General features: G+C 39.6%; 1 protein-coding gene across 3 annotated transcripts in view; it reads right to left on the reverse strand.

Moving 5' to 3' along the window:
• Scel (sciellin) overlaps positions 1 to 17,178 on the reverse strand; it is a 101,901-nt gene that overhangs the window by 30,487 nt on the left and 54,236 nt on the right. For all 3 annotated transcript variants that reach the window (XM_076930600.1, XM_034498923.2, XM_034498925.2), the window contains 10 exons: positions 16,629 to 16,673; positions 14,491 to 14,550; positions 14,146 to 14,205; positions 11,469 to 11,525; positions 9,559 to 9,618; positions 9,117 to 9,176; positions 7,947 to 8,006; positions 3,378 to 3,437; positions 2,110 to 2,169; positions 1,312 to 1,362 (listed from right to left, as the gene is read on the reverse strand). In XM_076930600.1, the coding sequence (XP_076786715.1) occupies positions 1,312 to 1,362; positions 2,110 to 2,169; positions 3,378 to 3,437; positions 7,947 to 8,006; positions 9,117 to 9,176; positions 9,559 to 9,618; positions 11,469 to 11,525; positions 14,146 to 14,205; positions 14,491 to 14,550; positions 16,629 to 16,673 (573 nt within the window). The remainder of the gene's footprint in view (positions 1 to 1,311; positions 1,363 to 2,109; positions 2,170 to 3,377; positions 3,438 to 7,946; positions 8,007 to 9,116; positions 9,177 to 9,558; positions 9,619 to 11,468; positions 11,526 to 14,145; positions 14,206 to 14,490; positions 14,551 to 16,628; positions 16,674 to 17,178) is intronic.

Here is a 17,178-nt window from a genome sequence, read left to right on the forward strand (position 1 = left end):
CAGTGTGCATGTGTGTGAGTGTGTGTGAGTGTGTGTATGTGTTTGTATGTATGTGTTTGTGTGTATGTGTGTGTATGTGTGAGTGTGTGTGCATATGTGTCAGTGTGTATGTGTGTATATGTGTGAGTGTGTGTGACTGTGTGTGTATGTGACTGTTGAGTGTATGTGTGTATGTATGTGTGTGAGTGTGCATGAGTGTGAGTGTATATGTGTGAGTTTGTGAGTGTGTGTGAGTGTGTGTGAGATATGTGTCTATGAGTGTGTGTGAGTGTACGTGTGTGAGTGTGTGTGTGAGATGAGTGTGTATGTTTGTGTGAGAGTATGAGTATGTGCGAGATGTTTGTGTGCATATGTGTATGTGTGTGTGAGATGATACAAAGTTTCTACCTCAGATCATTAATTACTTTGACTTTTGTTTTGTTTTCATATAGGGTCTCCCTACTTCCTTTGTAGAGAAACAGGCTGGTCTTGAACTCTAACCTCTGCCTTAATCTGCAGTTCTGACAATACAGGGTTGGATAGGACCATCCTTTATAAGGAAGAGCAGGATGAAGACACGCCCTGGGGCCACATCCCCAAGAAATACTGGAGGCAAACCAGATTTGAACACATGGCCCCCAGTGAAAAGCAGCATGCACACTCACTCCTTTGCCTTCGTCCTTCAGGTGGAGCTCAGGGCAGCTGCTGGTGAGCTCTGTGATGTTTCCCTGAGCATCCCCCTCCTCAGTTCGTAATAGCCCCTTTCATGCACATGGTCGGTACCAACATGGAGCTCACGGGAGCTTTTTGAGTGACAACTCAGAGTTTCTCCACCACGATTTTGTTAACTATTGCTCCAATATATAAATGGTCTCAATCTTTCAAAGCCAGAAGTAAATTCAAGGTCATGCAAAACTATTCCAAATTACGTATAAACCTGTTAGGTTGTCAGTTTTCTCACAAATCATTTAAACATTAATCCTTGTGGTTGTGGATCAGCAGCAAACTGATATTCTTCAGTTTATTCATTTTTATACACTTGTAATTTATTAACTAAGAATTTGCAGTATTAACCGACTCATGTGATTATGGTGCCACAAGACATTTCTCAAGCAGTAATTACACAGAATTACCACCCAGATTATCATCTTCAACATAATGCAGTGAAATAAATGGAAACAATAATAAAAAGAAACCTTGTCTAGCAATTTACAGACCAACAAATCATCTTCTAATTTTTTATCTCCTCCTTTGAAATATCTTTAGTCGAATAATCCTACTCTGTTTGCATAAATGGGAGGATGTATAAATTGATAATCCTGCCAAACTTACCTTTTGTTTGTTGACGGGGTCACCTTAATGAGACTGTCCGGTTCTTGGTTCCTGCAAGTAATACATTGCAATATCTAGCAAGGTCAACTAAAAACAGCCACGTTATACTTTGAGCCTTAATATCAAATCAACTGATATTTAGTAACTTAAAACTCCAGCATGACTTGAATCCCCTTCCTAAAAATAAACTTTATTATACAACATTTGCAAATATAACACACATGCACACACACACACACACACACACACAGACTTCTTTTTTTTTTTTTTTTTGGTTTTTCAAGACAGGGTTTCTCTGTGTAGTCCTGGCTGTCCTGGAACTCACTTTGTAGACCAGGCTGGCCTTGAACTCAGAAATCCACCTGCCTCTGCCTCCCAAGTGCTGGGATTAAAGACATGTGCCACCAGGTTGGACAGAGGGAAGAGAGGGAGCAGGAGAGAAAGAAGGCCTTTTGGATCTGGATAGCATAAAGGCAAGATGTAGCTACTAGTGTTTTTTGGTTTCAAGGTGGACTTGCCAGGATTCGCCACCAGAGGATTTAGATTTAATATGGTTTACAAGATTAGGATTCTAGTTGTTGTGCCCAGAGATTGAGTTACCATTGTTTCTGAACTAAGTTTGCATCCTGTTTTTCTTCTCTCGGTGACTCAACTAGATTCAAGAGAAAAAGGTATGGCAAAGCGTGGGCCATGGGGATTCTGATGCACGGGGCTGGCATAGTAGACCCTGCCAAGAGAAATTAGCAATTTGGGTAGAGATGTCTCAAGGGCTGAGAGATAAAGTTTTGTAAACCTTACCCTTGGTTAGCTCTGCTCCTCGCAGCAACCCCTTTGATGAAATTGTCAAGACTTTGACCCCTTAAGAATATAGAAAAAAAAAACCATATCAATTACATCAAATGGTTGAAATTATTATTAAGACTGATATACATTTTATTATGAAACATTTACTAAAACCTTGACATCAGACATTTGCTGACATTTAGTGATGGAGTTTGTTCTGGAATTGGTGTCCAGTGAACAGGCAGCCTCAGTTCTTCAGTTTGATGGAAAGCCCAAACAAACTGACTAGTCTGAGGAGAGGCCTAGACTCATGTCTGTGGACTTAAGCCCGCTTGCTCCTCATTTGCACCATCCTTCCACTAAAAGGAACCAACCAATAACTATGCTTTTTATAGTTATTAAGAAACAACTTGAACATAAATAGTCAAAGGTACCTTCCCTGAACTGGAGATTAACAGACAAGTCTCTCCACTCTCTCAGATAATGGCGTTCATAATTACCACTTCACTCGGGATCAGCCAACATAAGTGATGATTGCATTACACTTACAAACGCTGATTAGCATGAAGCCAAACAGAAGAGCATGTTAAAATCTTACTCTTGAAGTCTTTTTCCTGCTATTTTATTCACCTTGGTGAGATTACTAAGATCTTTGGAACTTTAAACAGACCAAACAAAAACCCACTCAGTAAAAATGGGATGAAATCAACTGGCCATTTTGCTTTGAATCCTATGAATCTGCATGTCCCCAAGATAAATTTTACTATTAAGTTTTGATAGAAATCAATACTGTTTTAAATCTTCAGCTTATAGGAGTTAAACTTTAACTGTTATACAAATCATTGGTATACTGGTTTGGCTCTCAATTTCTTCTTAAAACAAACCTGAACATTGGGACATGATTGAGATTTTTTTTTTCATTAACTTATCGTGGTGCAAGGCAATGGCTTACCCAAAAAACATATCCTGACTTCAGAAGTATTCGTAGTTATCCTGTAGCTACAACTAAATGGTGTTTTGATAATAATTTCCATTTGCAGCACTTTTGTTTTAAAGAGACCTTACAACCCACTATTCCATTTGATCCTTCCAGCTTTCTGCTGCCAGAGATAGGATAAGCACATTATCCTCATGCTGTAACTGGCCAGCTGCAGCTCAGTGTCCACAGGACTTGCTCAGAACCCCACCTGGTAAGTAACGAGCAGTAAGGTCCCAGACCTTCCTTTTATAAGTGTCACATATTGATGCAGGGGAAAAAAAGAGGTAAGACATAATTCTCTCACCCTTTGCTACTTCTGTTTACCTCCGGGGTGACTTTGATAAGATTGTCAAGGCTCTGGCCCCTTTAAAACAGTGAAGAAATAAAGTGGTTAATGGTAGAGTTTCAATAGCGAGAAACTATTATTTAAAGCTCAGAAACAGAATAAACACACGTTGAGATCACGCCACAGAGTTAAAGGTGACTGTGCAGGGATGGGGGGATTTATATACATCAGAACTCACTGAGTGAGACTTATGCAGACATTTGCTGTTAGAAAATTTCACTAGAGCTCTCTATTCTGGTACATTTAATGGTATCCTGTTAACCACTGCCAAGAATATAAAACAGTTTTTAATTAGTTTATGTACTTGTCTCATAGAACATTCCAGAAAACATTCTCTCTTGCTAGCAACCTCCAACATGTGTGAAACTGTAGGGGGAGGAGCTGAAACAAACTTTCTTAAATTCTTATTTTGTTAACATTTATTGGTAAGTTTTCTATTACAAAACTACATTAAGATAAATACACCAATTTGTTTAAAATGTACTATGACAACCTGGTCTACTTCTGGTACTTAATACCTCATTAGAAGGAGACACATTGTACCTGATTGTTTTAGGAACAAACAATAAGAAAACTAAAGCCTATGGATTTCTGAAACATACCAAAATGTAAGCCATATTGGCTGGAATGTGAACTCCATAGTTACTGAAAACATTTGCACACTTTGCTGTTGGCCTTGACTATATGCCTGCTTCTGATCTTAATGGAACGATGCTTCTCTTATTGCATATGCATATGCTTTTCACATAAGTCTCACTAGCAAACACTCCTCTGATCTACAGAGAATGCCACATGGGGAGAAGAGCCTCCTCAGGAGGAAGCTTTAACCCTCTCTCCTCACTTGATGACCCCATGAAGATGTCTCTGAGGTTTCATTTACACAACATCAAAGATACAGTGTTCAGAAACAACCAGATGTTGACCCAAGTTGTTTGCTTTATCCAGATGTCTCAGGATGTGATACTCAGACTAAAGATGCAAAGACAATATGTGCACATTCATTATGGCAACGATGGAACAATTGGCCCCCACAGGAACCGTCTCTCTACTCCAGATTAGCCCTTGTTTGTCACCTAAATGAAGCCCAGGAAATTTGAGTCCCATGGTCTTAGAAAAAAAAAATTCCCAGGTTACAATTACAAGATTTTAGTGTTTAAATAAGTAACAGACCAACAAGATCAACTTTGTGAATGTTGGTAGAGGAATTTGCTTATGAAGACTTCAGATGCTTTCAACATTGAATGAACTCCATAATGTACAAAGTTAAATTCTTAATGCATAAGGTCAATAAAGAAAAGTGAACTAAATACTGTGTGATCCAATTATTATAATGATATACTATTTGAAGTTTAACTTGCAGTGTATATATCGTCAGTATTTGGACATCCTTGCAGTCTACACATAGTGAAGACCAATGAACTAGGCTCTGCCAAGTGGTGGGATGGGTGTGTGCAAAACAGACACAGAAGTAGCCTACTTGAGGCTTCCATTCCAAACTCGGGAAAGGAAGGACACAGACAAACATCTAAGTGAATGTTATAATTCGTCAGTTAACTAATATATGTTGAGCTTTAAAAAGAGTATTTTGCGCTCGCAGTACTGAGGACAAGTGAGGGTGTGTAACTTAATCACATTCAGTAGTAAAAAAAAAAAAAATGACCTATTTGAAAGAAAGACAGTATGGTGACAGTGTTCCAGAGAATGGCAGCAGCATGTGCAAAAGCCTTAAGGCAAGATCCTGAAATGGGACGGGAAGGGTTTATTTGATAGGACTTTACTGAGAAAGTTTAAAAGGCTGTCTCTAAGCATTAGAGTTCTATTCCTCCTGAAATGGAGAAAAACAGTGAAAGCTTTTTAATGAAGAAGGAGGTTTGCTTTCTGTGTGTGTGTGCGTGCACCAGAGGTTAATGTCTGTATCATTTTCATGGGTTTTTTTTTTTTTTTTGAGACAAGGACATTTTACTGTATGCAGAGCTCACTAATTTGGTAAGACTAGCAGGGCAGCTACCCCCCAGGTAGCTCCTGTCTCTACCTTCTTAGGACTGGAATTACTGGACTGTGCTCTGTGCAAAGCCTGACTTTTTCAAGGTGTTGAGACTTGAACTCATGCTTGTTACTGACTGAGCCCCTAATTTCATATTTAAATATCTACAGAGTCTCATTATATAAAACATAAATTAAAAGTACTATTCTTAAAAGCGCATAGAAAATACATACAAATATGAACACATATATCACACATGTTCATACATGTACATATGTCCATGTATATATACACTCATGTATACATTCATACATGAACACTCAACCATTATTCATATATATGCAATAATTCACTTGTAAATACATATACATACACTCATTCATGTACCTGTCTACCTGCATACATACGCAGGTATATATCTCCATGCGCACATACACACACATACACACACACACACACACGCACATGCTTATATAGAGATGCACACATGCAAGCAAATATTCAAAACATACACACATATGCACATATTCTTTATATTATAAAGAATAATATAGGTCACAATTTGAAGTGCTCTAATAAATATTATGTAGGAATATAATTTTGGATGTCAAGATGAACTAAAATATATGTAGGCTGCCTAGCCCAGTATGAACAATAATTAATCCGAATGTTTTTCTAACACTGACTTCTGTTTCATTGTCTGTGTCTAGTGTGTGCTGAGTACAGTGTCCTATGATTCCTCTTTGGTAGATGAGTGTGCTAGTTAGTCTTATGTCAGCTGGACACATGCTAGAGTCCTTTTGGAAAAGGAAACCTTAGTTGAGAAAATGCCCTCAGCAGATTTGCCCGTGATCAAACCTTTGTTGCATTTTCTTGACTGATGATTGACGTGAGTACACCTACCCCAAAGCAAATGGTGCCACCCCTGGGTGGGTGGTCCTAGGTGGTGTAAGAGAGCAGGCAGAGCAAGCCACAAGGAGCAAGCCAGTAAGCAGCACCCCATCATGGCCTCTGCACCAGTTCCTACCTCATGGGTTCCTGCCCTGCTTGCCCCTGCCCAGACCTCCCTTAGAGATGGGCTGTAATATAAAATTGTAAGCTGAAATAAACCCTTTCCTCTTCGAGTTGCTTTTGGTCCTGATCTTTATCACAGCAGTAGAAAAGTAACTAAGACACTGAGTAAGCAGGGTCAGTGACATAGTTAGTCGGAGACTGAATTTGAATCAGGGCTTCCAGATTCCTGGTTCAAACTCCTCAGTCATCTTCCTGAACCACTTACAGAGCCAGAGACCGGTGCTTCCCTCTCAGCAAGTGTGCAATATGTGGTTGTTTTGCTTTATACACTGGGTGGTTGTGAAATAGTTCAAAAATTTTAAACCTTCCACAGATAGAGTCAAGAGTGCAGATCAGCTTGTTCTGCACTCTGGGTCCCAGGAAATTAGCTATCCACAAGACAAAATAGATAAGAGTTCAGAGCTGGGAGTTCAGGTCAGCGTGCCCGTGCACCCTGGATACCAGGAACAGAACTGACCACAAGATAAATTGAATAGGGTTTGATTCTTAAAAGAGAAAGAGCTATTTCCCTATGACCATTTCTTGAACCTGTCACGGAAGCTGAACACTGGACAGGTGCTCTCTATAGATACTTAATCATGATTCCCCCCTTCATCTCCTCTGGGTTGTGGTTTTTCCCTTTAAAAGCTCTACCTCTTCTCTGAGTGGGGGTTGTACTTCATTGCTTGCCTCTGAGTAGGACAGGCTAAAAGTGCGACCTCAACGCATTGAATCAAATATACCTCTTGTTAATTACATCAAGTTTGGTGTCTTGCAGTTATTGGGGTGGCCGTGGATTTCCGAGAACAGGGAGGGAGTTCCTCCCTTTCTGGCGGGCCTTACAACTGCATCACATGACCAAAAGCAGGGCAGTTTGGCAGTGTGTGTAACTGCTTTTAGCTGGCTGAGCCTTTGTTCTGTCAGCTTATCCTTTGGGGGAATCACTGACACATCACAGAACCAATAAATAATATCATATACTGAGTTAACTGGGTGGGAAAGAGTTCACGCAATTGTTTAATATACTATCTTCAGCTACATGGCAACAAGTGTGGTTTTAAAACACAGTTCACATGCACACTATCTAGTACACATACATACATACGACATACATAAGCATGCATTCACACTTTACTCTTACATACATATCTGCTCTTACATATGCCTCTACTGATATACCCACACACATACTTTTATGGGTATAATACTCAAACACACACATATACACTAATACAAAGAGAAATAATATCACTGAAAAGCTTAGTTAAAACTGTCTTACAGTTTCTTTAAATTACTATATAGCAAACATCACCAAAGAACAAAATTCGAAGGACTCTGTATCACTCATATCAGACTGCTTTATAAAACGTGTTTGAGAGAATAAACAAGCAGTTTGGACTTGAACACCAATTCACTGTTCCAAGCACAAGCACGAGCTCTCAGATGCACTCACAGATAAATGCCCGGCACAGGGGTTTCAGATGTCTTACCTCTTCATATTTTTACTTGTGTCAGGGTTCACCTTCATCAGTCCGTCGAGGCCTTGTTTTCTTTGGAAAAGAAAACAAGTTCTAATAAATGTCCCGAGAATAAAACACCAATCGAAAGACTAATAGCTCAGATATTACGAAGCGATAGATGTAAAAGTTCTCTACACCTGTGGGAACATTTAACGTTCTGAATGTACAGTTCTCGTATCCCGAGCCGAAGCCGTTTCCGGTTGTTAATTTGCTAACAGCTCACACACCTGTGTACCGTCTGTTCCGTTCTCAGAATGTAAGCACACATGAGACTTCTTACTAAACAAAATCAGCCCTGTCTTGGTCCAGCCAGTTAGATGGCTTCTAAGGAGCCACAGTGAAGTCAGGTGAGTTAGATGACGTTTTTCCACTAGGAACGGACTGAATACAAACTGCTACTGAACAAATTGATCCAGTCTCTTGTTCGTTTGTTTGTTTTAATAATAAGAAAATACTGATAACTACTTAATAATTTAACAATATTGAAAATAGTAAAGAATCATGTCCTCATATAAATCATGCCCATGTCCTAAACTTTAAATATCTGTTGCCTTAGAGTAGGAGACATGGTGACTCACTTCTTACTGAATCTGCGTGCTGTCCCATTAAAAACGCAGAGGAGCTATGCTCAAAGCAGGCAGGGGGGTTGGGAAACAGTGGGGGTGGGGATAGTAGAAGTAGAGATTGGGTATGATGCCTGCATCATAACCCTGGACAGGTGAAGCAGCAGGGACCTTACTCCCATCCAGGCACTGGCTCAGCCTCTCCCTGGACTGCCGGCTGAAACCACCATCCTTAGGAAGGGTAACTTAGGGAGTTTTAGTCACAGCTGCCTTGGCTGTCTCTGTCACTCTGAAAATGTATTTCAGAACTATGTCAAGGCTGCATTCTTTAAAAAGAGATCGATTCCTTAAAAAGAGATCAATACCCCAAATCAAGCAGAAGAGTAACTCAGTACTAAACACCAAGATAATTATTTTAAAATTAATAATTTATGGAAGATAATCTTGAATGGCCACATCTCTCATCTTTATTGGCTAATTCTATTCTTTAAAATATGGCTGTGAAGCTAAAAAGTCAAATCATTTGCCTTCTGATTATTATGCAGAAATTAGAATTAGAGACAATAGTGAGACATACCCAGGGGTACTTTCATGTCCTTTGGGGTTGATCTTCACGGCACTATCACCATCTTTACCTCTTATGAAAAGAATGTTTGGATTAGTTTCAAGACATTTCCATAGACTATATCATGCATTCTATGTTTTAAATGATTAACTCATTAAATCATTATTAAAGTATTACTTCACTAGAGAAAGTTATTATTCTGCTATAAAATTTATTTTAGTATAAAATTGACAAAGTGGTACAGTTAAGTAAATCGCCAAGATTGTGTTGGGCTGTATATACGGATGTTTAGATACAATCATGATACATTCTTCAAACTGAATAACAGGACTGCAGAAGTAAGACATGTAAAATCGAAGACAGATTCCAAGCTCTGACTCCCATCACACTGCTGAAGTCACCAGTTAGTCAACAGAAAAAGCCAGGGACTCAGAGACATCTAGGCAATCCTCACCTTCTGCTGCTTCTCTCCGCTGTTGCATTTGTCCTGATAATTGATCTGAGATCTTGGCTTCTTTGGGGGAGAAAAAGTCATCAAAACTTATGTCAGCACGAAGAAAGACTCACACACACATGAGCTCATACAGGCTATAGGCGGGTGCTCAGGGCAAAGCCAGATGGAGTCCCAGCCCTGAAGGGAGAGTGGACAGTTATATTCCATCTCTAAACAAGAAGCTACCTCTGGTCTACAACTGCTTGTAAAGGAAAAGTTCGTTTTCTGGAGTGTTACTGGGTACACAAACCACACTTAACGGCAGGCTCCGTGCCTGCAGCAGATGGCCAACACAAAAAGAACTCGCTGATGTTTTTGAGGAATTTTTGGTTTTGGTTTTGTCTAATATTGGGCATATTTTTTATCTTATTGGTCTTTTAATTGTATATTATAGTTTTTGATTTTGTGTTTTCATAGGGCCTGTGTGTGTGTGTTTTCTTATTCTTTTTCATTGTTATTTTTTTCTGTTTTTTTCACCAGTTTGTTTTGAAATAAAGAGAAAGAAAGGAAGGAAGGAAGAAAGAAAGGAGAAAGGGAGAGAGAACCAAAAATGAAAGGTGTTGAGGAGGTGTGGGATCTGTGAAGAAATGGGGAAGGGGAAACAGTGATCAGAACATAGTGTATGAATTTTCAATTTAAAAAAACTTAAGTCAGTTAAATTACATGCAATATTTGCAATATCCTCTGAAAACCATTGTGCTTTTTGTTTTCTATCAACTTGACCGGAGCTAAGGTCACCTACGAGGAGGGAGCCAGAGGGAGCCTCCATTGAGAAAAAGCCTCCAGATGATCAGGCTGCAGGCAAGCCTGTTGGCCATTTTTCCTAATTAGTGATTCATAGGGGAGGCTCCTGGCCATTATGAGTGGTGCCATCCCTAGGCTGGTGGTTCTGGGTTCTACAAGAAAGCAGGCTGAGCAAGCCAGTGAGCAGCACCTTCATAGACTCTGCATCAGCTCCTGCCTCAAGGTTCTTTCCTTGTTGAGTTCCTGTCCTGATTTCCTTGGAGAATGAACATAACTGTGGAAGTGTACACTGAACAAACCCTTTCTTTGCTCCCCAAGTTGCTTTAGCTATGAGTAAACCTAACTGTGTAAATGAGAATGTGCCTGAATGTGGTGTTGAATATTTCTAGAGAATACTGACCAAAAAGACCTTTACTTTACGTATATTTGGGTTATCTTTGTTTGTTTATGTGCTGTATCCATGTATATGTCATGTGTACATGTGGGTATATGTACAAGTGTATGCATGTGAACCCCAGAGGTCAACCTTAAGTTTCTTACTTTAGTGCTCTCCAGCTTACTTTTGGGGACAGGGTTTCTCACTGAACCTGGATGTCACAGATTCAGTTGTAGTGGCTGGTCAGCAAGCTCCAGGTGTCCCCCCACACACACCTCCCCTCCTCTCTCCCTCTTCCTAAGCGCCAGGTTTTCAGGCGTTCCACAACCACCAGGTTTTCACAAAGGTGCAGAGGATCTAAACTTATGTGCTTGCACAGAAGATGTGTTAGCGACTGAGCCACCTGTCTCCCCACCCCATCTTCTAGCTTTCTAACTTCATTAATTTCCACAGTGGTACTTGATTTAAACAAATTTACATCCTGTCTCTCATTTTGCTATTTTCCCTTACATTTCTTGAGTCACATTAAAAATTGACACATGTATTAGTTATTTAATAAAACACACAATGAAAGATTTGGTGATGAATGTATATGGCTATCCTTTAGAGATGGCACTGACTGTATTCCCTTTGACCCACCATCTCTGATGCAGCTAAAGAGTTCATCTGTGGCAGAAAATAAGAATTAAACTCTTAGTTCTGATGCGGCATGAGAGGCTAGAGAAAGAATCTCACAAAGATGTCTACTTACCCTCTGTCGGTGTCAGCCCTTTGGTTGATTTTCTTAAGGCTCCCGAAGGCTTGACTTCTTTACAGCATTTGGGATTGAGGAAAAAAGAAAAGTGTGTGAGAGAAACTTAGAGGCATGATCAGAATCTCTTAGGAGAGCTGCAGATTTCTCACAGCAGAACTGAGATGCAATCAGGGCCTAAAGCATTGGAAATTCTTAGAAATAACTAATTCAAGTGGCATGAGAGGTTCAAGAGACACCTTGATATCAAGGTATCAACCACTGCTCGGCTACAACTCAATCCGTTTAAAAGCAAACATTCCCACCTAGCCTCAGCCTTTTCTTTTAGGGGGATAGATTAGACAGGAAATAAGTTTAATATGACAATGAAGACTTTGTGCTATTTAAGCATAAAAACTCATTCACTCTAGGTAGAAATCAATTATTGATAAACATGTTAAATGGGAATATTTTGAGGACTTAGAGAAGTCATTTCCCATAAAAGTTTCCAAAGTGTCCTTAAAAGGTCTAATGCCACCTTGAAGAGTGGAAATAACCACGCTCTGACTGCAATACTCTGTGCAAACGGATCACACAGAATGGGCCTTTCAATGTACCAGAAACTAGAGGTTGGTGGTTGGCCGTACTTGTAATCCAAGTACCTGAAAGGATGAGGCAGAAGGATTGTGTGTTTGAGACTAATCCGGGCTAAATGACAAGACCCTCTCTTAGAACAAAGAATTAAAAGCTAATACCCTAACACTACACAACCAACACTACACAACCAATACTACACAGCCAACACTACACAACCAACACTACACAACCAATGCTACACAACCAACACTACACAACCAACACTATATAACCAATACTATACAACCCACATTACACAACACTACACAGCCAACACTACACAACCAATGCTATACAACCAAGTGCTGCACACTGGCATATTTCATCTCTGATTGGTTTCACTGTGATAACATTAATGGCATATTAAGCTGGTTCACTGTATCAGATGGGAGAAGAGACTAAGGACAAGAATTGAGGACACTCTCTGTGATAGTTTGAATATGCTTGGTCCAGGGAGTGGCACTATTTGGAGGTGTGGCCTTGTTGGAGTAGGTGTGTCACTCTGGGTGTGGGCTATAAAGACCCACATCCTAGCTGCCTGGAAGTCAGTATTCTGCTAGCAGCCTTCAGATGAAGATGTAGAACTCTCAGCTCCTCCTGCACCATGCCTGCCTGGATGCTGCCATGCTCCCACTTTGATGATGATGGACTAAACCTCTGAACCTGTAAGCCAGCCCCAGTTAAATGTTGTTCCTTGTAAGACTTGCCTTGTCGTGGTGTCTGCCCACAGCAGTAAAACCCTAACTAAGACACTATTATATCTGCCAGGCCACTTCCTCCTGTATCATTCAAGTGTCACTGTGCAACACTTCCATTGTGAGTCACTGCTTTTCCTCCTTCAGTCTGCACCATGACAGGTAAGGGTCACACCAATTGTTGTCTTTTCTACCATTTGTTTGGAGCTCCCTAAGTTCCTTGTCTGAAATCTCACTTTCTCTAAAACACAAATCTGTAGGACCGTGAAAGGCAGCCTGGTTCCTGGTTGAGCTATGGTTAGAAACCCTGGTGATCCTGAGGGACAACAGGCATTTTGCCTGGTTCCCGGACACTAGACTCATGACAGGAGGCCACATCCTTCCATAGAATGGCTGACCGCTTTCCACCTGCTTCTCCATTTGGAGTAAGTCACCTACAGTGACCCAGCACGCCTGTGTGGCTCTCGCTGAGAACGTTTCCCATCACACAGACTCCGCTGTGTGTTCTAGATCGAGATCTAGGAATATATCTGACAGGGTTGACCTGGAAACCATTCCATGTACACACTGGCGCAGACAAATGGTTTTTTAAAAAATAAATGTAACATCAGAAATGATTGTCATTTTAGAAAAGAAAGTTTAATAAATCTAGCCACATACCAAGTAAGTGGCCAGTCTGGGGATAAATGGTAGAAATCTCATACATCCCTAACCTCTGTCATTCTTTGCTGCTCAGAAATCTTATTTAATGAGACTGATGGGAATTTGATTTCTTTCAATATTAAAAAAAAAAGTATCAGTAAATGAAGAGACAATTTTCTAGTTTGTCATTATCAGTCTAAAATTGTAAGTTCGTCTCTCAAAAGCTACTAGTTTAGTTATTAATCATTAGTTAACCAACTGCAAAAACTCTCAGTGTCTTTCAATATTTAGATGCCTATGCAAAGATCAACATATGAAACATTACCAAGATTCCACCTAAGAAGTGCCTTCCGCCACCTAAAGACAACAGTGGCCAGCGGCTCCATTCCCAGAACCAAAGTGCCTCGTAGCCAATATACTTAGTCCATGAGCTTCCTATGGTCCCAAGTTGGGTCTCTTTCATTTCTATGAAAGTGTGTATGAAGGTCACCTAGGTCACACACTTCTCCTTATGGATAAGGAAGTGAGTCCCCGGACATTAAGCCAGTTGACTAGGTCACTGACATCATGACGGTGGCAGAGCCAATATTGAGGCACCAGTCTTCCTTGGCCCTTACCCAGAGCTTGTGGCATCAGACCTCCCGACCCTGGCAGAGAAAATATTTCCTTATGACAACAGAGGGTAGTCAAGTGACTCTAAGTGGCCTGACTTGGCGGAATCTTACCCTTTGCCATCTCTGTCCATCTGGGTGTTCATATAGATCAGACTTTCAAGACTCTGGGCTCTGGAAACAAAAAGAATTGTAATAAAAAGCCGTGAGATTGTGTGGTATCTTGAAAGGTCAACTATAATAAACATTTTCTATGAATTGCTCATTTTCTCTCATTGAACGGAAGAGCAGAGATCATTCCGGGCAATTATGTCTGAACCAAATGTGCAATGCCGTGAGAGCTCGCCCATCTGCTAGAGTGCTGGCCTGCCAGAGGCTGCGGCTCCCTTCCCACCACCGTCACCATCTGAAAGCAGACAGTCTGGGACACAAGTTGTCCAGAGCAACAGGCTCACTTACCTTTTGTCCAACTGCTGTGCCTTCAGGTTTGCTCGGAAGAGGCCATCGAGACCTTGATTTCTTTAAAATATATGGATTTAAAAAGATCTCATAAGTAATAATGACAGATGCTCAACTATAAAAAGCATACACCAGTTTACATGTGAAATAAAATCTGCCTGGCACAGATGAGCTATAGTTCTGGAAATTTCTTAACTCCACATGGGTGTTTTCCTGAACTCCAATTTAAATTACAGTAGGCCCGAGAGAACAAACAGCCAACGAGAGAAGCCAGGGACGTGCACGCCATGGGAAGACGGTCGATCCGATGCTTGGATGCATGACATGTTTCCTTTTTATTTTATTTTGTAAATTGTTTTAAATGTAAACAATTTTGGTTTTGTATGTCTTTATGTGTCAGGGTGTTCTGTCTGCCTGCATGTCTGTGTATCATGTGCACCCTTGGGTGCTGTAAATGTCAGGAGCCGTGATGTGGGTGCGAGGAACCAAACCCAGGTCCTTTGAATGAACAGCAAGTGCTCTTGACCATTGAGCCATTTCTACAGTCCCTGTTGTCTCTCTTTATGTTATTGAGATTAAAATATAATCACACATCATTTTCATTTTACTCTCTGCAATCCCTCCCATCCACACTTCTCCCGACTCCTCTCAGATTCATGAACTTTTTCTCAGATTCATCTTATTTTCTTTTCACTATATACATATGTGTGTGTGTGTGTGTGTATACACATACATATATAATGGTTATATATGGAATATATATATATATATATATATAAAGTTATTTATAGAGCTATCTATGATGCAAGATCATGTTTCAAGATCTCCTGAAAATGCCCTGCAATGCTGGCTTCACATCCCCGTGTGACTCCTCAGTTGATGCTGAGATGCTGCTGATCAGACATTTTCTGTTGTCCCCCTGGTTGTGCCTCTGTTTATGCTTTCTGGGGTCAGTCACATCCATTGACCCACACCCGCCTCTGTGACTCCTGGCCAAAAACCTCCTGTTGGTAAAGATGAGGAACCTGCAGAGCAGCAACTATAGGTCACTTGCTAGTTTCCAAACAGCAAGGACTGTAATTCATAGCCTTAGAGCAAGGAAACCCGTGGATACGGCCTTTTTTGCTCCTTCGCTTTGGTATATGACGACCCTTTCTATCTCTGTCATTCATTTGTCTCTACTAGAATATTTTGTTTTGCAAGTGATTCAAAACTGGGGGATAATAACAAGGAAAAGATATTAGTGGGGTTTGAAGTGGTTAACCTCAAAATATTCAGCAATTAAGTAAAAAAAAATATATATATACATATATGCATATATACATATATACATATATGCATATATGCATATATACATATATACATATATACATATATACATATATTCATATATACATATATTCGTATATTCGTATATTCGTATATACACGTATATACATATACGTATATATATACATATATATATGTATATATACACGCATACATATATATACACGTATATATGTATATACGTGTATAGATATATATACACGTATATATGTATATATGTGTATAGATATGTAAATATATATCTACATATATGTGTGTGTATATATATGTAGATGTAGATATATACACATATATCCACATATATCTACATATGTATTTACATATATATACATACATACACATGTACATATATACATATATATGTATATACATATATATATGTAAATACATATATCTACATATATATACACATATATTCCATATATGTGTATATTCCATATATATTCCATATATGTGTATATATATGTATATATATATATGTATATATGTAGATATATATATAGTATGTGTATAAACATACAACTATGTATATATATATATTTTATGTATATAAACATACAACTACCTTAAATTTCATGGAACATGAAAATCAAAGATACTTAGGTATTAGTACTTTTAGACTTTCATATCTGTTCGATTGTTTCCGCAAACGTTTTATCCAAGATTGGTGAGATATTAATGATGAGCCAGAGAAGTCCATCCTCCTACTCTAAAACCAGAAAGTTGTTTTTCATTCTGAAAAGATGATGCAAGAAGTCACAATGTTCAATTTAGTAATGAGATGAGCAGTGAGCCTTTTAAAATCTCACCTGTTCAAACTTTTGTTCATCCTGATGAGATTGTCCAACTCTTCACTTAGGGAAGAGAAAACAGAATCTAATATTAGTTAGGAAGCATTCCCAGAGTCAATGTGCAGATTCACCTTAAAATAACTGTGAGTGCCCAGAAATAGAACCCGCGCCCCACGGGTAGCATTAATTATCTGTGAACCTCTACTCATCCTTCAAGGTGCTCTGACAGAGGCTGAGAAGCCTTTCCTGGCCCATCAGCTGAAGTCTCCCCTATGCTGGATCTCTTGCAGCATGTGGGGTTTTGCATCTGCTTTGTGAGACTCTACTACACTATATATTATAACGATAGCAATTGTCTGCTTGCTGCGTGTTAAGTTTCCTTTCCATATACACTACTTAAAATTCAGAACTGCGTTCTACAGTGCATCCTGCCGATCTGTAGATCTGCAGTCTACAGTGCGTCCTGCCGATCTGTAGATCTGTAATGCATTGCCTTTACGTGGCTTTTTAATACTCACTTTTAACTGAACCGACAAGTACAGGTCCACTGGCTAATTATAGATTCTAT

The sequence above is a fragment of the Arvicanthis niloticus genome, chromosome 3 (assembly GCF_011762505.2).
Source record: "Arvicanthis niloticus isolate mArvNil1 chromosome 3, mArvNil1.pat.X, whole genome shotgun sequence".
NCBI classification, from domain to species: Eukaryota; Metazoa; Chordata; class Mammalia; order Rodentia; family Muridae; genus Arvicanthis; species Arvicanthis niloticus.